The following is a 22795-nucleotide window of genomic DNA, read 5'->3' as shown; positions in this document are numbered from 1 at the left end:
TGATGTCATTAACACATTAGGCACACCATGCCTCTAGGTAACGGGGATATTGTTGTCCTTAGTATGAGCCACTCCATTAGCAGCAAATGAACTACATATGATGTAAGAAGCCAATGCCCTGAGGCTATAGGCATAAAGGTGGCTTGTTGGCTTTGACTTTAAATTCTTTTCTTAATGGATTTGAAGTGAAGGAAGTATAGAACAGTGGATATAATAGCTGCAATGGCATTTACTATTTAAACAGGGATTTAGAGGTCCCTATAATACGGATTGTTGACCTTATTCAGGGATTGTTATTGCCTCCTATATATATGCCTTTGTTTTTAGAGCACTGCACACAATGGCCTGAGTCTACTACTTGAAGTAATTCCTGAGTACTTGTTCCCCACACACAAGATACTGCAACAAAACTTTGGAGGTTTCTGCAATTTCTTGTAGCAAATGTGGCTGTCTTTTGGCATTTTAAGCCCAAAAGGCTAAAAATATTTTGGAGCGTTTTTGTTGAAACAGTGCACAACAAGCACTTTCCAGGATGGAGACATTTCTGTGCCTTAAAGAGGACCTTACATTTCTTTGAAGAGTTCACCAGTTGTGCTAGCATTTATATGTCATAAGCTAATGATCCAAAAAATATCAACTAGCAAAAGGAAGAAGGTACAATAAAGTAGAAATCCTCTTGAAACACCTATCTTAGAAATATGAAATAGTTTTTTTTTTATTTATTTGCATAGTAAAATTGAAGTAAACATAAAAAATCCCACAAAGAAGAGAAGGAGAAGAAGGGGAAAGGGAAGGGAAGGGAAGGGAAGGGAAGGGAAGGGAAGGGAAGGGAAGGGAAGGGAAGGGAAGGGAAGGGAAGGGAAGGGAAGGGAAGGGAAGGGAAGGGAAGGGAAGGGAAGGGAAGGGAAGGGAAGGGAAGGGAAGGGAAGGGAAGGAGTTTGGTTTTGTGGACTTTGGTTTTAGTGAGTCACAGTTGAGCAACATACTTTTTCTTTGAATTCTCATTCATAAACACAAAGAATAGGTGTTTAGAATGGAAATACTTATAAGTTCTTCTGCCTTCGCAGTTACATATTTTTTTTAAGAAGGTACTATGACCAGATTCACTTCACCTCATTTATTCAAGTGTCTTTATCCTTTAACAGCATGCAAGGAGAATAAACAAATTCTTGAAGAGTCAAAGATACTTCTCTTATTTCACCCACACTTGGAGTCGCTTCATGTACAAGTACATAGAAAGGAAATTCCAGTAACAGACTATTTACAGCAGAGCAAAAAGCAACTGATAGAATCTTTTTTTAAAAAAACCACTTTGTATACATGATAGATCTGAGGCTACTGTAAACAATGTTGTCTTGGACAGACTGAAGATCGCAGCTCAGAGAAGCTTTTGGGAAACTTTTACGTGGATTATGTGTTGGAATGAATGCAAGTATAACTTTCCTTTTTGTAGATGTTCCCCAGTTCCTTGGACGATGAAGAAAAAAATAACATCGTTAAGTTGCGTAGGTGCAAATTGATGCTGGGTTTACAAGAGGTACACCACAGGTGCTGACTGCACACCAGTAAAAAAATACTGGGCTCAAGTTTGGTGGCAGAGAGCCCTTGGAATGGGACAAGGCTGTGCAGAGCATCACATCCAGCTTTGAAATTCTTTTTTCCAGCAACTTTAAACCCCACACACTTTTATGAACCTTCCTCTTTCCCCCAAATACATACTAGTGGTCATTTTTTGTCTGGGGTGAAACTATTGCATTTTTTGTGCAATCTTGTTTCTTCATAGCCCTGAAAGGCAGACCTTCAGATCTACAGCTGACTTTTCCCAAATCCCTGGAAAGTAATTGCCACGTGGCACTTACCTCTCCTTCTCTGGGCCACGGCCTTCCATTCTGTGTGTATTTGCTTTGATTCTGGCGCTTCTTTTGCCCTCCATCAGCAAATTTGCACAGTAAAGGCTCAGTGGGGGCTGTGAAGACAAGAAACCCAGTCTATATTAGCAACCCCCCAAAGAAAGTGATTATACCAGCAACAGTAGTGCTTTGTAATACTGATCTTTTGAAGTAAAATCTTGCCTTCTGCAGATATTTTTGCCTCTTTCAGCCTTGACTCTACTGGCAGCTGTTCTTATTAACTAAGCTTCAAAAAATATATACTGGCAGCCCTTAAAAGAATTTAGCAAATATTGTTGAAAAAATAATCAGCCTACGCAGAATGTTAAGTTGCTGAAGTGAAATAGTAGAGTCAGGCATTAGTTCCAGCTAAGTTAGACACGTATTCATGACCAGCATTACTGCAGGATAAACACTGTTTTACTAACGCAGCTTTCTGTTTTTATTGTAAAAACTTCGCAAGAATCTGTTTAAAGAATAAGTGTTCTCACTATTTTTGTGTTTCTCAGCACTCAATACGTTAAATTCTGAATAAACAGAATAAAACAGACAGTTTTGCCAAGCACAGTCCAATTAGCTTTCTCTTCCTCTTAACTTCTCCTTTAAGCAAGTTGGCAGCTGAGAAAACTCTTTTCCTCTCCAGCTGGGCTCTGATGTGGGAGAGTACAATAATGAGGGTGGCTGGAGCCCCAGGAATGATGGACATTCCCAGAGCTACACACTCAAAACCCCAGCACACAATAGGGTCTGCTAGTGAAGAAATTACCATATACCAAATGGGTGCCACAAGACGGGAACTTTGTGTCTTGGGATCTTCTCCCACCAACCAGCTTTTAGTAGTCTGTTCTAAAACATTTTTCAGATCAAGCTGTACATGGCTTGGTAGTGGGAACTTGCGTTGGCTGTCTCCATCTTAAATGAGGTGCCATGGTCTACCCACTTTGTTAGATGGATGTCAAGATTTTCTTTTATTGCTTATATCAACTGGTGAGTAAATCAATTTTGGCTTGGTTGAAAGAAATCTGAAAATGATGTTTTTGGAAACTTGGGTTCCCAGGCATTACAACTTGAGGCTCTAATTAATTAACCAGGGGGTCTGACAGGAAAAGGCAAGTAAAATAGTTTTTCTTTTCATTTTCTGTTTCTGGGAGGCTAGAAATGTTAAAAGAATAAGAAGGAAGAGATAAGAAGGAAACATTGCAGTAAGGGGTTACTCAAGATGCTGACATTTATTTGTAATAAAAATTATTTGCTGGGAGGATTAAATAAGCTTGTATATTATTAAAACAAGCTCTCCTCCTTCAACCTCTTAGTTATAGCCAGCTCAAAATGGGTCAGAAAGCATAAGTTAAAAATGTGATCACTTGAAAACAACAACCAACAAGCAAAGTACACAGAGAATCTCACACTGATACCACAATTTCTCATTGGGACTGCATCATTTTGGCTACTTTTGAAGCTCTAACAGCTTTGTTTTTTCATTACCATTTTACCAGGCTAGTAATTTCCAAGGTCACTAGAAACTGAACTGCAGGGAACAATCCATTATTGGCAGAAAGCTCGAGTGTGTGACCCCAGAGGTCTTTCCCCACCTCTGACTTCGGTTACTGTATGAGATTTTGGTAGAAGCATTGTTCAGCCAACCATTTTAAACTTTAAATAATGAAGGTTTAAAAGCATTCAGGTGGCCGTGGAGATTCTTTCCGCAGACGGAAAGATTTTATGGGGCTGACTGCCCTCCACTTCTACTAGTTTTACTCCACAGTGCAATGCAGCATAATTTCAGAGCAGTTACTTACAATTCACTTTGATGTGATTGTGAGGGAGGAGCAGGTGCTAAGCCAGCATTAGAGAAAGTCCTATTAAATGTCACATTTGATGCTTCAAAAGCTTTTTATTTCAAGTGCTGAACTACTATCAATAAACATATGGTATCAGGAGTATCAGAAGTATGCAAAAACAATCTGAATGTTGCATATTTACATGTGCCGTGATCATCTGCTATTGTACACATGTGCTGTTAGTCTATATGCTATGATGTGGTACAGCAATCAAGTAAATCATATGGCTTACTACATATCCTTCCTGTAAATTAGCCAACCACAAATGGGAAGCTGTTGCCATTTCTGAACTTCCCATTATTGAGCACTACCATATGATAACCTTTTATTGCTAAGTTGGGCCTTCCACAAGTTAACCGAGATTGGCAGACATCATTGAACAGATGTGCCAAACAACTTCACACCACACCTAAAAAAATGAGGAAAAAGAGACGGTACTGGCTTTTTGGGGTTAGGGAAGAAGATGGGAAAGGACAAATGAACCATGCCCTGCACAGGCAAGTTTCTTCAATAGGAGGCTTTTTTCCTCTACAAAAAACTGACAGGAATTCTGGGAAAAAGATCAACACATGCCAATCAACATTAACATAAGTAGAAAGATGGAAGATGGGAAGAAAATGTTCTGGCAGGAAGATAGAGTCTAGTTCAGATTTTCCTTATTAGTGGATATTCTTTCTTTCTAAAACAAAACAAAACAGTGGGATGTAGCAGATTACATCCCATAAAATAGAAAATGATTTGAAGAGATTTAGATCTTAAAGCTTTACACCTGGGAGCAACTATGGTAATAACCTCAAAATATAAAGAATTCAACCTTTGTTATTTCAGAAGTAAGACAGAATGTAAAAGAGTCTTAGGAGTTCAAATGTTGCTCTAAGTACACAAAAGAACTCAAGTCTGATCTATTTCAGCCCTTTTGCAATCCCTTGTAAGACTCTTAACCTTTGTAAGCTCAGATGCACAGGAATATTTAACATTACTACAATCATTCTTACTAAACAAATACATAACAACAGAGGATGCTGGAAAGAACATATCCTATTCCATATATCAGAAAAACTATTTCTAAGTAGAATTCTTTTTGAATGGTTGCAAGAAATGTCAAAAGTGCTTTGAAAATAGCAAATTTACTTCCAACAAAGAAGTAAAAAAAAATCATAAATACTAAGGTTGTCAATTCAAAAAGAAACTGTTCAAACTATATCAGCATTATGTGACTAAGATCAAAGGATTGGGATATTTTCCTCCTAAATACTTCTGAAGGAGAGGAAGAAAAAAATGGGAATCTTTCAAACTGTTCCTGTTTTTGCTGCCTTCCATTCCAGACAAATGCTCCTGAATATGTGGACTGACTTTTTTTACCTTTCTCTTTTTCCTATGTATGAATACAGTGACTGGAAATAAATGCACCTATTCTCTCACCTTTTGCACTGCTGACTTAATAGAAAAGGTAATTTGGATATCTTTATATGGTCATATTTCGAACTGATAAGCACATATTTTTTTTGCATGGCTCTTGACAACCTTGAAGTTTTCAGCATGTGTGGTATTTTGAAGCATATCTGGAAAATCTGCTGTTGATATTTTCCTGTCGTAAAAGTGAGAATTGATTCACTCAAGATAAATTTCAAGCCATTCCATTCTGATAAACTCTTCAAGATACAAAGCACTGCTCCTTCTTTGACTTCTACCTGACAGTAACAAATAAAAATATCAAGAATAAATAACAGCTTTAACCTGAACAAGGTTCATTAAGCCATTACCCATTTTTCAAAGAAAAGATTTAAATGCTTGCTGCAGTTCCCATCCAGAGCCTGCTCGAGTTAATAAGACATAAATAGCTCTGAACTTGGCTTTCAGTCCTGAGAAGGAAACGGGATCAAATTGACAGTGCTTCTAAACAGCATCTGCCAAGATATTCAGGGCTGCTTTAGGAGAGGGCAGTTGCTGCAAGTATTCAAATTCTGTTCCCATGGGACAAAATGGCTAAAGTCCTATCTCTCTTCAATCAGACCCTGAATTTACTCTGAGGGTTCAGTGAAGGCAAAAGAAGGAGACTGGTTTTATGTCAATCAAGGCTGTCAGTATTGTTGGAGCTCCCTTAGGAGCCCAACTTCTCATGCTCTGGTACTTTAGGTGGACTGACTGCACAGACAGCACCAAACTGCCAAATGCCACTATACCTCCAAAGGCAACACTGGTATTTAGAATAGGAAAAAACCTTTAGATGGAAAGAGATTGGGATAATAGTGTCCCCTTCCCATATTTGGCAGCCTCTCAACAGATCTTCCAGGACAGGAAAGCAACTTCAACTAAATTGAAGAATTCATCCAAAAACAAACAAACAAACAAAAAACAAACAAAAAAACACCCAAATTCCTAACTAATTCTGAATACATAATTTCCTTTTTCTTTCATTCATCAGAAGGCTGAAACACTCAAGCTTCTACATATACTAAAATGTATATATTCATGAACATGTGCTTCATAAAGGATTGGGAAGATGAAAGCTGTCATTTGCGTTCAGTGAATCTGTTTCATTATTTCAGGTACTCAGTAAGGTTTTCAATTGTATACTGAGAAAAGACTGTCCCTGACCACTTCCAATTCACAGTCATATCACATCATCTGTCCAGCAGTGGCAAGAATTACACATACAGCAAAGTAATAACAAGAACATATTTATGTATTTTAACTTGTTTCACTATGAATATTTTTTGAGGACAATATTTTTCAGCATGTCAGGAAGAAAGTAATCTCATCTTATGCAAAAATGAAGATAACGTTTCTAGCAGAGACCTTAGCAATAAGTGTGATATGAACACTCATGTGGATCTCTAAACTCCTTCATTTTGTTAATGTGATGAAAAATGATGAAAAAGTCAGTGCCATTAACAAAGAATGGTCAATGCACAGTCAATGATTTTTTCCAAAGCATGTTTTCAGTAGAAGGTTGGATTAATTTATTTTTCAGCCCTGGCAAATCCTCCTCCACATCAAAAAAGAACCAGAACAATAATTGAGTTCACAGTGACACCAAGCATTTAAACTGATCATGTTTTAGGAACTGTTTTTCTTCACTCACTTTCAAATTTTAAGTATTCTGCCAGCACATCCATGTACAAACCACACTGAGTACTGGACTGAAACATCAATGCAAGCAGCACCACATTTGTCTGCCACAGATCAATCATTAGTTCTACAGTAATACCAAGGCCACTTTGCAAGTAGAGCTGTTAACTCATACAGTATTTGAGAGAGAGATGCTAGAGGCATAAAAACTCTAAAAGGAAGGCACAACCAAGCAAGTTAAAGTGCTGATATGGATGTACCCAGGAGGACTACAGGCTCTTCAGAACCTACAAAGTTTATTTACAAAATGAATTTCGCAGTTTTAAGCTTTGAAACTGTAGTAGTTTCCTGATCCCATCAATAGAGCAACTCATTGCGCTAGTGGGTCTACTGATTCCCAAGAATGTTCTGACACACAGTACTTATTCACCCCTAAGTAACAAACAAATAAAATTCTAAATTCAAGGAAGATTACAGAAAACAATCATAGCTATTCTGCTTTTAGAGAATGAAGAGGAAAAATTACAAAAGACGGTAGGTGACACAAAAGGACAAAAGTATACGTAAGGGCAAAGCATTAGCTGAGTAAGGAAACCATGAGTAATGAAGCAAATAAATGCATCATCCTGTTCTGTATGAAGTACTTGACTTGTTGAACGTCAGAGTTGATCATTTTGTGGGGTAACAGATTTTATTCCACATTTCCATAAAACTGGATATGAGACCACAGGATAAACATATATACATAAAAGCAGAATGAAAGTGCACTATTACATGTTCAGATATTTTCTTGCTGCTCAATGTTTTTGATTGAGCCAGTGATTCTACACACACAGGCATCCATAAATAAGCACAGAATGGAAGCTGGTGTCTTTAGAATTATAAACTCAAGCAATATACATTATACATATTTGTATAATCCACTTCCAGTAGGTTTAGAGTTGCACTAAACTAGATGATTATTCAGAGGATTTACACAGCTGATTATGAAAGCAAAACAAGGAGTTAATGCATTTTGTTTTTAGAACATATCATTTTCACAATGTGATTGTGAAAATTGAGGAAACAATTTTGTATAACAGAAAACTAAACCAAAGCAACAGTTAAAAGGCAAACATCTACTTGGCTAGAAATAAAAAAGAAAAAAAAGTGATTTACTTTTGATACACTGTATTATAGCTGAGGTAATTATCTCTAGTTCACCTTTTTGTCTTAAGAAATGGGAAGCAATCCTTTCATCTTTCTGTGAAATAATTATTTCTAAAAAGCAAGAGTATATTAGAAAAGGAAAATAAATCCTAGGGGAGAAATAGTTCATCAAGGATAAAGTTAGCACTTCTATTACGTGAAACACAAATTATATAGAACAGGTAGAACAGCTAATTCTATGCATACGGTGGAGAAACAGCATGATGACTGTGAAGTGCAATCCAGGTCTTACTGCAATCAATGGAAACACTCTATGTACTACATAAAAAAACTGTACTTAATCATATAATTGCAGAAGCCCCAGCAAAGGTTTGTTAGAGCTGATCGGAAACGACAGTCAGCTTTCGATGAGAAATTGCACCATTTATTTTACAGTTTGTTTCTGTTTAAAAATCTATTTTAGTTTTCAAATTTTCTACAGAACAGCAGATTGAGAGCATCTGGTTCAGGCCTATTAAAACGTTCCTTTCTAATGCTGGTGATAAAGGGAAACCTTTGTAACAGAGAGCATTAACTAGATACGTACATTATTTTATGGAGATAACATACAGAAACAGATGCTTCAATGCAGCATTGGAACTTAAATAAAAATACAAAATCAATCCAAATAGATTAGATGAAATGAAATATTAAAGTAATGTTGAAATGGGGTAACAAAATAGCATAGTTTTATTTTCACAAACTCCATTTCTCAGCCAACTTCAGTGCTGCTTTCTGTAGAAGGGCATGAATAAGTGAGAAGTAAATCCATTAAGAAGCTTGTTAATTATATTTGTTAACTAGTAACTGATTCATTAATATGACATACTTTAATGTTGCATTTTGTCTTTATTTTAAACAAAAAACCTGAAACAGAGCTGACAGAAGTTGGGAAGAAACTCTCAGCAACTTCAGTGGAATTTGGAGTGCAAATGTAATGAGTTGAACGTAAAAAATCTTTACTGCTAAGTACTTGTATTGAAAGTACTTGTATAGATTTTGGCATCAGCCTCAGTGCCATCTGACCAAAGAGAATTCTGAGCATGGCAGCTCTTTTTTTTCAGTCACTTTATTTCTCTGCTTGATGTAATTCTCAAGTTAACGGTACATCCAATGTATTAACATCCATTGTCCTCATATCCACCAGGTTAAGTTCCCATTTTTAGAGTCTAGCAACTGAGCTAAAGCTACTGTGAGTTTGGATCCGAAGTTACTCTAATGAATCCAAATGTAAATTCAAGGTAACTGCGAGGAAGAGTAGATTCAGGCCTGTGATTTTTGTCAGAGAATGCAGCTCCCTCACACTTGATGGCACGTTGGATACATTTCTGTGTGGAATTTATGTGCCACAGCACCTCTCTTTTTCTCTAATGCGAGACTAACTAAGCAATCTACACATAGAAGTTAACTGAAAAAACCACCCACTAAAAGTGAACCCCAAATCATTCCTTAAATTCCTTCTAGTAAGACAGACCTTTTTGCCCTCTCCCACAATCTCAGAAGTTACTTTGTTTGGATGAAAATGGAGATCTTGTATTTCTTACTGTTCAATTATTAAGGAACAGCAACAAAATCAGCTTCATTTGAAAGGCTCAGCGATTTTTAAATGATCTCATGTACCGTAATTTATAATGGAAAATCAGGTACAAATAGTGTGAGATGCTTTCTGGTTCCCCTCTAATGGAAATAAAATGAATCCCTGGTAATGGGTGACCCTACTTGCTTCTGTGGTCACCCATTTTAGTTTTTAGTGTTCTCTTTAGTAGTCCCAGGAGAAAAGAGCAAATGCAAAGCTTTTATCTATTGCTGTTTCTCAAAACAATAGGTCTGTGCTTCTGCTATAAAATCTATTTTTACTATTCACATAAACTAACGTTATTGATCACACAGACTTTGCTATTATCCCGCTAAGAAAAACCTACTTGTACTGACAGTCCAGAGACAAAATCATTTGAATTTAATGCAGTAAAAAGAATTAATTCTGGCTTTGCTAATACAAAATTATTTCATGTACCTGTTTAAGTATTTATTATTTCTCATTGAATCTATTTACAATTTTAAATCATTACATTATTTATTAAATTTTACTTAGCATTTATTTATATAAACCAGTAAATTATCATCACATTATTCCTTGTTTGAGACACTAACATCACAAATAAAAAATAATAATTTCAAACATATGTTTTCAATATAAACAAGGAAACCTGGCCGAATGCCTTATGTCAATAGAATTTTTCCACCAGCATTATTATAATTGCTGTATACAGACATTTATTTTTGACTAATTAAGGTTGAGTCTTGGCATTCTCTGCTCACACTCCAACATATGCATACCATTAATGTTCAGAACAGCTTATTCAACCCAGTGCTAAACTGCATGAGGATAAGATGTCTCAGTTATGATCATTAGGTTATTTAATTCAGACGTGCATGTTTCAATTCTACATTTTGTTTACAGATTGTGGGGAAACATCTGCCTTGTCATTGTGAATGGTCCTTGCAATAAAGAAGTGGACATAAATATACATATATATATAATGTCTTCATTATATGCAGCTCTAGGCACATCTGGATGAAAAGTAGCAATGGGAAACTCTTACGATAGGAAAAAAGGCTTCTTTTGCATAGGGATGTGCTGTGCATGGTCAAAGCAGTGACACCTTGCCAGAATCAGAGCTCAAACAGCATATTCCTAAAAGCACTGATTCATGTCGACGCATGAAATATTCCTGTGTAAATGAAACATTAATCCCAATTTTTAATCTGTTCAACAGCTTAAAAATATTAAGAAATAATGTATTTTTTTTCTCAGAAAGCCTAATGAAAATCCTTTTATTTAAATCAGTTCTAATTAACACACGTTCCAGCAATGACTGCTGGGTGCAGAAGCAAAAATTCCAATCACTTAGAATTTAAAACATAGCCAAGCAATATCATTTTGCCACTACTGTGAGAAAGAAGGAAAAGCTGAAGGGAAAATTCCTTTTATTGTTATTACTCTTCTTTCATTTTATTTTCTGCATTCACTGGAAGACATAACGTGCGTGCTTTAAAATGAGCTAGTTTGCTAGAAGTTAACACACAGCATTGCCAGCTTCCTCGCTTAAATGTGGGATCACCTCTAAAAAGTGGATTTGACCCTGACTATGGCAGAAGTGTGGGCAGGCATAGGTTACACAGCAGAAAGCATTTATCTGACAGGTGACTGACTGATTCTTAGAGGCAGGAGTTCATTTCGCTGCGGTGGAGAATACCCAAATCACACTAAGCACCTTGGACAGTCTAATTACCGTGTGCTACAAAACCTCCCTGAGCACTCCACCTTCTTCTCTTGTAAACTGGCCCAGGGGAAGGGAGGGATTACTTCGGAAAGTGCACATAAGTAAGGACACTGATATCCCTTCCCTCTTTCTCCTGGCTGAAGAGGTGAGCAGTAAGGACTGCTGGCTGTGCAGAGCCATGGGACATGCTGTTCCTAAGGCCAACATGCAAGTCCCAAGTCTATGAGCCAGGCTTGTCTGGGTACTACCAAACCAAATTTCACTGCTCCCTTCACCAAAGGTTGGAAGCAAATGTGGCATTGCCATGTATTTGCTTGGAGAAGAAGGAAGAACCATGGAAAAAATCACCCAGCAGCTCCATTTCCTGGGAGGGCAAGGTGGCAATGTGCCCCTGAGGCCTACCACCACCTGCAGCTCCTTGCCAGGACGTGGGAGCTTTGCTCTAGTTTACAGTACTTGTCTGCCTTCAAGGCATAACTGTACCCGTGATTTCTATGACAGAAAGATACACAGTGGAGTCACTGGGAATTTTCCATTAAGTCACCTATTTTTAACGATACTTTATCCAAAGGAAAGACAAAGAAGTGAAATTATAATCTTTTCCCAAGGCAATGGAAGATCTAACTCGTATTTCTTAGTTCTTTTCAAAACGTGTTGTTGATACGAATGCTAAATCTAATGTGCTACAACAGAAGTCAATTTCTAACCCTTACAGCTTAAAAAACATTTATTGCCATCTGAGACAATATCCTAGAATATTAAATATATAACACTAACCCCTTCCACATTTTTCAAGTGCAGAGCTCTCAGCTGAGCGTAGACAAGGAGGCAAACTGACATATTAGAGACTGTGTAATGGCCTCATCTCCATTAACTCTGTGTAGTTCATGTCTTGGGGGTTGTAGGAAGGTCATGATACATCCTGCTCTGCCATGGGTTGAAAAATTAGGAAAGTAATGTGATCTCAATACTAAGACTGGAAAAGTAAAAAAATGAATCCTCTACCTTTCAGTTAAAAATACACAAAAAATAACAGGAGTGAGCCAAGCACAACAGTGAAGAATAGGTAGGGGAAAATAAGGCGAAAATACAGAAATAGGCAAAGAAAAACACATTAAGGAAATGAAAAGAAAAACAGGAAAAGAAGGAAGAGTAATACTTCTGAAATGCCTTTGAAAATGTTCTAGCTTCACACTAAAGCGAATGCAATTGATAAAATTTCTGGATGACAACAGGGCTGTGATGACTACCTGGGTCTTCACTAGTACAAAGACCACAGGAAAAAAACAAACAAACAAAAAAAAACCCATTACAACTGGACAAGTAAATGAATGGGCTAAATATTATTGCATATGTAAAAAAGAAGAACAGAAGTCTATAAAATGTGTGTGTTTTTATTTGGAAATACAGACTGAAGACTAGTTCCATTGCACTATTAAGAACCCACTGAGACTGTGGATATTCTCCCAGTAACCATAAGGGATTAAAACATAAATGAAACTTAAAAGACTGTAGAGTCTCCTCTACGCAGAAATACTAACGCCCTACTACCAAAGTCAGTTGAAAGTTTATCTCAAAACACTATAGATGGTTCAACACTTCTATGCCACAGAGATAAAATTAGAGATGACTACATGATAGATGAAAAATTACAGACATTGCATACAGATGAATTAGGTTATGGGAAAATAATAATAATAATAATAAAAAATAGGAGCCTCTAACACTAACCCCCATGATTCTTTAAGGTTCCAGTGCCCAACTGCATGGGATCTTCCCTTGGTTTACAGGCCCAGGGACACAGCCATGTCAGCAGGATGCGAGCATTGTGTGCACCTCCACTCAAAGCACGACTGCAGCCAAACAGCATTATCAGAATCAGGTCTGACAAATGCTGTCTCCAGCTGATGTGAAGCAGCAATTTTCTACAGAGAAAATGATTTCATGAATCAGCCAGCAGGGAGTGACAACATTCTGCTGCCACTGACTAAGTGTATGACCTCTGGGTTGCAATTTCCAGCAATTTAATAAGAGTCCACTGCAAACGTGATCATATTTTTCACTCTTCTGTTAACAGAGATGCTAATATAACTTTCAGGTTTTTTCTTCTTCTTCTTCTTTTTTTTTTTTTTTTTTTTGCCAGCTTTATTGCTTATGATGTAGTATTTCCCTGGAGGCAGAAAGTAAAGTCTACCCCATGATGCTAGTAAAACTTGAAGACAACACAGTAGAGTAAGAATTAAAGAGCAACAACTTGTCTACTTTGAGTATTGAGGCAGGCCGAGAGGAGACCTCCCAGCTTTCTTCTGCCATGAGAAGGCCAGCTCAGTACAGTTCCTGCTGAACTTTGCAGCCTGATGAGAGAGACAAATGGACACAAGTGAGAGCGAGAAAACTTTTCTTCCTAGAACATTTTCTGGTACAGATCCAGAGCTGGTAAAAGAATCCCACAGTCTTGAGGATGGTCAGAAAAGAAACAACAAAGTTCAAAGCAGGGATAAGGTAAAGACTGAAAAACAAAAGCATGAATACTTCTAAAGTTTAAAGTATTCTCCAAATACTACAGCTGAGGTTTGAGTACCAAAAATCTACAGATAGCAAACCACAAAAGTTGTCAGTATGAATGCTACACTAGTAGACACAATGGTAAAATACTGAACTTCTTTTTGAGACTTCATTGCAATTCTAACACATACTAGGAAGTCATTTCTTCATAGCTTTAATAGCAGAGGGGAGAAAGAATGGAAACCTAAATTGTATTCAGCATCAGGATTCGAGCTGATTTTTTGCTCCTAGAGAGAACACCAAGAAATGGTAGAAATGTTGCTATTAAGCCACATTTGTTACTCTGAGGGTCTCACAATCCCACCTGTTGGGCTTTTATCAGTGGATGGGATGGAACCTCAGGCTCTACAGCTCAGCTTTGAGCTGAGAAGGAGGAACTTCTAGTACTGGAGTGTGACAACAAGTGGTAACAGGACCCCATGATCAGGGTGGAGGAAGATTTATTGTCCAGGCCATCCTGGACTTGCTGGAGAAGCAGAAGATGAAAAATATAATATTCTTTTTCTCCATTTCCATCTGAAGTACCTTGGGATTTTGACTACTTGGACATGCTCCATATTACTAATTTGCATCTATCAAAGTGTGCATTCAGTGGAACAGTCACATTAGACTTTTTCGTAACTTTCTAGTCAGTTACATGGTATGTGCACTGTTATTTTTTGTTTGTTTGTTTCTGTTCTGTTTTCCTATTCTGGAGAGAATATATTTTCTGAGTAGAAATACCAGTACATTTGACATCTGATACAATCACAATGAGACAGCACACAGCACAGTCTGCTTGCACCAGACTGCATTTGCCAACAGATAAGCAAAAATGAAAGTGCATCTTGCTTTTAGGGTGCTTTTGTGCCAAGGTACAGTAATACTGTCCACTTGCTCCAAGAAGGCTTGCTTTACAGTATGAGAAAAAATTATTTGCTATGGTCAACTTGGACCAAACAAGCCTGCTTTTTTTATCAGTTTTTACTGCATTTGCATAACATACAAAATGAACACGAGTTATTCCAGGTTTAATCAGAATCTCTTATTTCTGCTTTATAATTCCTTTGTAGAAGAGTCTATGATAGTAACTAATCTATTCATATTTATATTATGCATTTATACTAGCTTGCGGTATGGGTGTATGAGCATGCTCATATAGTTCTCAAGCTGTCAGGCTATGCTCCTTCAAGCTAAGTTCTGCTGCCACTTTTTGTATACTTAATAAGGTGGAATTTATTTTTTGGTCCCTATCACAGATGTAGACATTGCAAAGACCTCAAAAGCAATAATGAATCCATTCTCCCAGTACGTAGTATTCTCTCGCTTCACATAGAGACCATCTGCAGAACAGAGATTGCAAATTGTCCAGTGTCACGCAGGCTCTGACTACAGACCTCTTGAGTTCTTGGCAGTATTTAGACTAATCCTCCTCAATGAGCTCTAAGTGCTTTATTTTCTCAGTCTCCTTTCCCACTCCACTGTGAGCAAAGCTTTCTTTCACCAAACTAAGCTTGCCATACCACAACCAACTCACTAAAAGCTTCCTAAGAAGACAGCTCTGTTGTACAGTGCCTGTGCAAATCCAGCTTGTAAGGACAATTTGGATTGGATGCCATTACAGGTATGTTTTTGTCTGAGCACATAACATATACACGTTTATATAAGTGTATGGTACTAAGTATCTGTGAAGTTATCAACCACAGAACATCAGAACAGTAAAACTGAAGTAATTCTAAACCTGCAAACCGACTCATGCTATTTACTGTAACATTTAGCAATTCCTAGCTCACGCTGCTATATATCCCTAGAGGGCAATGTCACCTAATAGGTTGCGCTCATGTCCCTGCTGCCATCATATAAAGACGAAAATGATGCTACTGTAAGACAGGGATAAGTCTGCATTTTATAAAATTTAATTTTGCTAAATATAGATTTGTTCCTATTTACTTTCAAGAAGTTTTTCAGCCTGATTTCAAGAACAGCAAAGTACAGCTGATTTCCAAAATCTACCCATCTTTGCAAACCTCTGGGATTTTCCTATCATATCCCTATGTCAAACACTCTTAGGTAACAAGTGAAGAGAGAATTCAAGACACTGAGGCCTTTGAGAATAGCATACACAAAACCAAATACATGTGTAAGAGGAACTTGAAGGGAAAACAAGATGACCATTTTTTTCCCTACATTTACTGCCTCGCTGCTTTGCAATCAATATCCACTTTTGTGAAGCTCTGTCTCCTGCTAGAAAGGCCCACTGCCAGTACTAAATCTCCCTCCACATTTATTCTCAGCATTGCTCAGCTGGTATGTGATGGCTCTAACAGGTCTATCGAATGCCATTTCAATGTTCTTCTTGAAACCCCTCCCTTTAACAGCAACGTACTACTTCTAAACAGAAAAACAAGTTTGAGGAGTTAAGTTCTGCTACAAAGCAGCTGACAGCACGACAACAATGGAAGCTGTGATTGTTCAGTCTTTCAGAATCAGAATAATGTCATGTAATTGCTTCAGTGATGGATTTATCAGCCAGGATTTAGTCCTTGAAACATAAAAATGTAGGCTTCTGTTTATTCGCTTCCTTTTTGTTTTAAATGATCGATGATTATTTCACAAATGTCTTCCCCTGGCATTTGATTTGCTAGATAATACATAAACACACAGTTTCTAATAGGTTTTCTGGCTTTTTAACCTAATTTCTTTCCTCGTTACTTTTCATTTCATTTCCAATTCTGCTATAAAATCTATTCTTCCTGAAGTTTTATTGTGTTATCTGAAGCAACCTCACTTCTGTAATGTAAGGAATATTTTAAAATAACAACAAAATTGAAATCATTGATGGAAGAGAAGCTAAATTGTCCCATATTTTTAAGTTCTTTTATTTTATGTTGAACCGCTTAACACACATTCTTTCCAAGATGATTCCAAAATTATGGATGAAAATAATAAATATTTTGTGTGCATGAGTCTTTAAAATACCTGCCAAAAATTACAGTTCAGCATAAGAATACATCTATTTTTCTGTCAAATACTGACTTGCAGATGTTACTCTATTGCAAGAATTTATTAACTAATTAATGATTAGGCAGAAGGTAGATTACGAAGTTAATCATTAAGAAGTGCAAATTATAACCTTCACAGTTTTGTAACACAGAGGGAGGAAATAATGACTAGAAGTTGGGGTATATATATGAGTTTCAAGAAAACAATGAAAAAAAATATGAAATTTAAGGCAAGAGAAGAAGTGAGTAATTATTTCAAGTCCAGTCATTAATTTCTGAGGAAGTGAATAACAAAGTTCAGTAATTCATTTTTCATCTAAGCATTTATACTCTTTGGAGTTCTAGTATCAGTTGTTTTGAGAGTATCCTTGGATTTATATGCCTTACTCAAATTTCCTCTGAATGACGAACTGTTTTTTTTTTTTCCTCCCTTTTTCTTCTTGTCTTTCTTAACCAGCATAGATCTACTGAAGTCAGTGAGATCATGTGATTATTTGCCTTATGGGGTTCGTGTCCAATCACTATTCTATTTATAAATGCATGACCCTACAGGTCAGCTTTCTAAAGAAAATGACTTAAAGGTCTAAAGAATCATCATTCCCCCCTCCTTTTTCATTCCTTTGACAAAAGCTTTCTGGACTAGGAGCAAGACTTTTTTTTAGCGAAGATTCTCAAATGCTATCATTCTCTACACAAAGATCCGTCGAGATGCTCTAGCGCTACATTAAAAAAAATTAAGCATGTATTTTGTGTTACGACATTATTCAAAGTACTGGTCCATGCACTATGACTCAGAACAGAGGAAGTCTTCTGAAAGAGAAGTCTAAAGAGAACACTTCCAATCTGCTATTCAGCCTACTTCTTTCTAGTCTCTCTCTCTCTTTTCTTTCTTTCTTTCTTTCTTTTTTTTTTTTTTTTGAAGGTGTGGCTTGGGTAGAAAGGATAATGCAATAATGATCTTCAAGCAACAATACCTGTATTGTAAAATTGCAATTTATTCAGATGTCCTTTCCAGTGTAGCCTAAAGAAATAACCTGACATGCTAACAGACAGATTTCTATTTAAACAAAAAAGAAAAAAGAAAAGTCCTTAAGAAATAGGCTCCAAAAACCATGTTTTTGACTTTCCTCCTTGAATTCCCCTGACAAAAGTAATGAGTGAGGTGACAGGAAAGCTGATATTAATTCTGCAAGTTCTAACTAGATGTGCAGGGGATCTAAGCCCAAGGAATAGAGCTGGAATGCAGAGCAAATAGGCAATTATTCTGAGCAGAAGAATTCTGTGCCTGATGATGACTTGCCTGTCTCCTTTCTCCGGTTGCGGTTCTACAGAGACTGTAATCTTCTATGTTGATGCCTATATTCAATCTTAATGCCTGATATTGAGTGATGGGAAGCTGTAGGAATTCTTGCAAGATTCATCGTTAATGGGTTTAACTCAATTGGCATGTCTGTCTGGGATATTTCATAAATACATAACCTACACTACGTGATCAGAATAATTACTTAGAAACATCCAAAGCACCCAACTCAAAATACTACACTTCATTCCACAACTTTTGCCACTTTCTGCTTTACCTTTATCTATTAAATTATCTTTTAAAAATAATAAATATTAGTAGATGGATATGCAATAATTTTGCAATGCATTTACTCATTCATGTTTTCCTGCCCTTGTGGTCTGAGGTCTGAAGGAATGCAGCTCTCAGAAAGCAATTTTTGCCAAAAGCTGGGGACTGGACTGGGAAAGGACTGGGGATTAGACTGGGGGAGGACTATGCAACAGAAACTGTACACTAGTAGCAAACTAGATGAAAACTGCACTTCTGATGTACTGGCAGTGCAGACCTATAGACCATTCCAAATTTATGTGAAGATCATCCAGAAAAAGAGAACTGTTAGACAAAAAACTAAAGATAATGTATGTAAAAAACAAACAAACAAAAAAAAACAACAACAACAAAAAAACCTTGTTTCAGAAAGAAAAAAAGATCCTGCTTCAGATATGCTTTTCAAATAGGTCAAATAAAAAAAAATATGCATTTTTAAATTATTATTATTTTTTGTCTCCTGGTCTGTTCTTTTTCAGATCCAACATCTGCTAACTTTGTTAGAATATGACATGCAGGAGATTTATTTGCCCACAAGGCCTCTCTGTATGAAACGGAATTGCTATGGTTTGTGACCTATCTGAACACTGCCATCCACAGCAGACTGCATTCATTTATAAGAACGGACTCTCATGACAAGGATCTCAATGACCCACTAGCAGAAAGATTCTTGGTACTTGTGCTCTTACATTAGTGTGATCAAAAAAAGAAGGAAATGATATAGGGTCCATCCCAGGGGAATGTATTCCATATCACTGTGTCACGCCTCTGACAGATGATTCAGGCACGGTGACACCATGCAAGGCTCCTTCTGCTGTGCCTACCTTTTGTTTTCCTTTTGTCTTCCCACTCACCTCAAAATTAAAGAAGCTTACTGACTAAATTATACATTCAGGTCTACAAAACTGTCACATGATGCAAAGTGTTCCTACTCAGTTTATACAAAGTATTCCCATGGTTCTATTCCCCCCCCCACCCCCCTTTTTTTTTTTTTTAATAGCAAGTGTGCTGCAAAATAACTACAATACCATCTTCAGTCCAACCCCATCTTAACACATGGACAAAAATTATTTTCTGAAAGTGGAATCTCATTAGATCTTCACATCAGACTTCGCAAGGCTTTTCTGGAGAGCAATATGTACGTGCAAGCTTTGGCCCCAGGGACCAACCGAGGCAAGGCTGACAAGTGAAAAGCTAGAAAAGCTAAGCAAAAGAAATCATATTTCAGTTTTAAGACCACACTGATATTGGGTTGTGTTTGTTCTTAATAGTCATGCCTAGTTAATTCCCTTCAATTAGTAACTGCAGGAACTTTAGTTTGAATTAAAAAAAAAAAAAATCATATCTCAAAGTAATTTAACAACAGTTAATACTACTTATGTCTTTCAGACATGCAATTATGCAAATCCACCAAGCACAGTTCTGACTTTATTTTCTTTACTTGGTTGAAATCACTGTTGGAATAATGAATTTGCATAATGGCATCTGCTATTCCTCTTACAATTTGTATTTTAAAAACAAAGTGTAAGGTAACATGTACGACAGTTTCACTATTCCTGATATCAACTGGTTGCCATTTCAGTTTCTTCCTCATTGTTTATTAAGGATGTAAATGCAGAACTGAAAGTGAGCAAGAAATCAAGAATACAGACTATGACATTTGCCAGTACTGATCTAATTTCCAAAGCATACAATCTCTGAAATATGCATACTTCATTTTAGATCTAGCTGTAATATATATGCAGACCCAAATATAATAGAAGTTCCAACTTGAGAGTAACATGAAAATATGTATATGTTACAAAATTCAAAGCATAAAAGCAAACTTCAAGTATTCAACTCAAAACTGTCTCCAGACTCAATCCTCCAGTTCGCCTGAAATGGGTCTGAAGGTTCTGGGCCTTTCAGGACTATATTGCATAGCAAGTTAACAAAATGGTCCGTTATCCATATAGCCCTGGGCTCTAGCACGTTTCAAGACAGCTCTCTCTTGGCAACGTTCTTCTGATACAATTTACTACCAGACCAGTCTTCCCTATTCCACTGAATGGCTCCATATTTGGTGACATCTTGTTTTTCATTACTCTTATCCACTTCTTAATGGGTTGACTTGAGTCTAGTGGCACTCAATAAATCAAAAGTAAAAATCTTGACTAAAAATAGCTTCATGTTTCAATAACCTTATGATTTCACTTACAGAGTAATGCAAAGCAAAACCGAACAACAACAACAACTTAAGGCATAAATGGCACACAGGGCCAAACATCCTATCATCACCCTCACCATTATAACAGCTTTGAATTACTGTAATGCATGGGAGTCATTTGTGTTAAGTTCCCTACAACAAAACAACAAAACGTTTACTACTGAAGTACAAAACAAGAGACAACAGAAATATTTGATAATATATGGCATCATTATTTGCACAGAAATAATATAACTCATGCCAGTTTCTGGTAGTGTTATTCCCAGCAGTTTCAAATGTGGACCAGGAGAACTGTGATGGTGACTCAGAGATGCCTATATGTATTCCAGATACAAACAACATGGAACAAAATAAAAAGAATATATATTTTAAATTAGAGATGAATCAAGAAAAACATGTTACACCTCATATGAATATTAGCTCATACTGTTGTTCAGGAGCATTGAAATGTCTGAGGTTTCATTGAATGGTCGTAATGCAGGAAATATTTGTGGCTCACTGAGAAAAAAAACGCTATGAAAATTGTATCACTTTAGAAAAGAGAAATACTTTGTAATAAAATAAAATATGATACTTTTGTCTTCTTCCAAATTCTGGGTTGTTTGTTGTTGTTGTTTGTTTATTTTCTTTAAATTTCTCTGTCATTTTTCTCAGTTTTTTTATGTCATTTCCAGTTAAAAGTTTCCTTCTCAGTTTTAAATGAGAAAAATTCAACACTTCTTTTACAAGTTGTCAACTTCTTCTGAGTTCTGGAACAGGTACCCTTGTCTTGAGATACCTGTCTTTGTCTCTAACTTCTCCTGCTTTGAGTGACAAAGTGCAATTAGATAAAAGCAACTAAACTTCAGCATTGCTGTTGTTGACATTGTCCTCATGAGTCCTTGTTCTCACCATTTTGATCTAAGTCCCTTATTCTAGCTATTCTCAATGTTTTCATTAAAACCTTTTATTCTTACTTTTCTGTCATGTGTTGTGCTCTAGAGTTTTTTCGGATATGAAAACACTGGAATTATGTTTTAAGCCCACCTTATGAAACAAAATTCTTAAGCTGTGAAACATTTCAGGGAATGGTATTTCCATGTTTTCTGAATTTTGTAACTCTAACATTAAGCCTCCATGTCTGCCATTCTCTGGGTTTCTTTTGAAACAGCAAAACAAAGTAATGCGTACACATTCAAGGACTTTATTTCCATGACCGTTTATCCTAATGCCACAAGCATTCAGAATGATTCAAAAGTCAATTACTAATTGTTACACATTTGTATGGTATGAATCATATATGAAATACAAAAAGATTTGGAAGGTGATTATGTAATTATGACTAGAAGTAGAAGTGGTAGTAGTGTATGCAATACACTATTGGAAGTTAACTCTAAGATAATACCTATTGAGGAGACAACATAACGAGAAATGCAAACAGCCTTGAATAGAACATTTGCAAATAAATGAATTGAAAATAACACATACTTCATATAAACATTTCTTGCTCTCTTTTTGTTAACTCTCCTAAATTGACACATCTTACCATATTGCAGCAAGACTCCTAATTTTCTGAATATATTAAGACCAAGAAGTTCTACCTAGGTGTTTATTTCTGCTCATAGCATGTGCTGGGAACTGTGAGAGAACAATGAAGCAATGTTAGATTCAGATTTCCTTAAGCACACACATTTCATGTTATGTTTTATCTGCAAATAGTTCAAAAACCAGTTAATTAAAAATGTGGATGATACCTAATATGCTACCTCATCTTTTGTAGTTTTTGTTGCTGTTGTTATCATTTAAAAAGAGAAAACTTGCATAAATACTATAACCCTGATTGTTCTTTACTGTTTATTCCACTTTCTCTAAGTGTTCTATACTGGTATTTATTGATTTGATAATGGCAACAGGCACTACCTACAGTATGACATCTGGTGAATCAATCACTATTACCATAGCATTACATTACAACTCAGTCCAAGGTTATTGTGTTCACTGTACAAAGTAAATAATGTTTATTGCTGAAAAACTACCAACCTCAAGCCAAGCATGCTGTGTTATCACATATTTTATTATAACTTGTGATAGTAAACTATGCTTAGCATGCTCATCTGCACACTGGCTTTCTGTGGGAGGATGGAGGAGTCTCATCTCTCTGCCAAAATGAACTGTATGAGA

At 36.6% G+C, this 22795-nt stretch overlaps 1 protein-coding gene across 9 annotated transcripts in view; it reads right to left on the bottom strand.

Annotated features, from left to right (window-relative positions):
* RBMS3 (RNA binding motif single stranded interacting protein 3) overlaps window positions 1-22795 on the bottom strand; it is a 698917-nt gene that overhangs the window by 88104 nt on the left and 588018 nt on the right. For all 9 annotated transcript variants that reach the window (XM_015281782.4, XM_015281784.4, XM_015281783.4 and 6 more), the window contains one exon: window positions 1860-1966. In XM_015281782.4, the coding sequence (XP_015137268.1) occupies window positions 1860-1966 (107 nt within the window). The remainder of the gene's footprint in view (window positions 1-1859; window positions 1967-22795) is intronic.

The sequence above is a fragment of the Gallus gallus genome, chromosome 2 (genome assembly GCF_016699485.2).
Source record: "Gallus gallus isolate bGalGal1 chromosome 2, bGalGal1.mat.broiler.GRCg7b, whole genome shotgun sequence".
Taxonomy (NCBI): Eukaryota; Metazoa; Chordata; class Aves; order Galliformes; family Phasianidae; genus Gallus; species Gallus gallus.
This window is presented reverse-complemented; position numbering and strand designations above follow the sequence as displayed.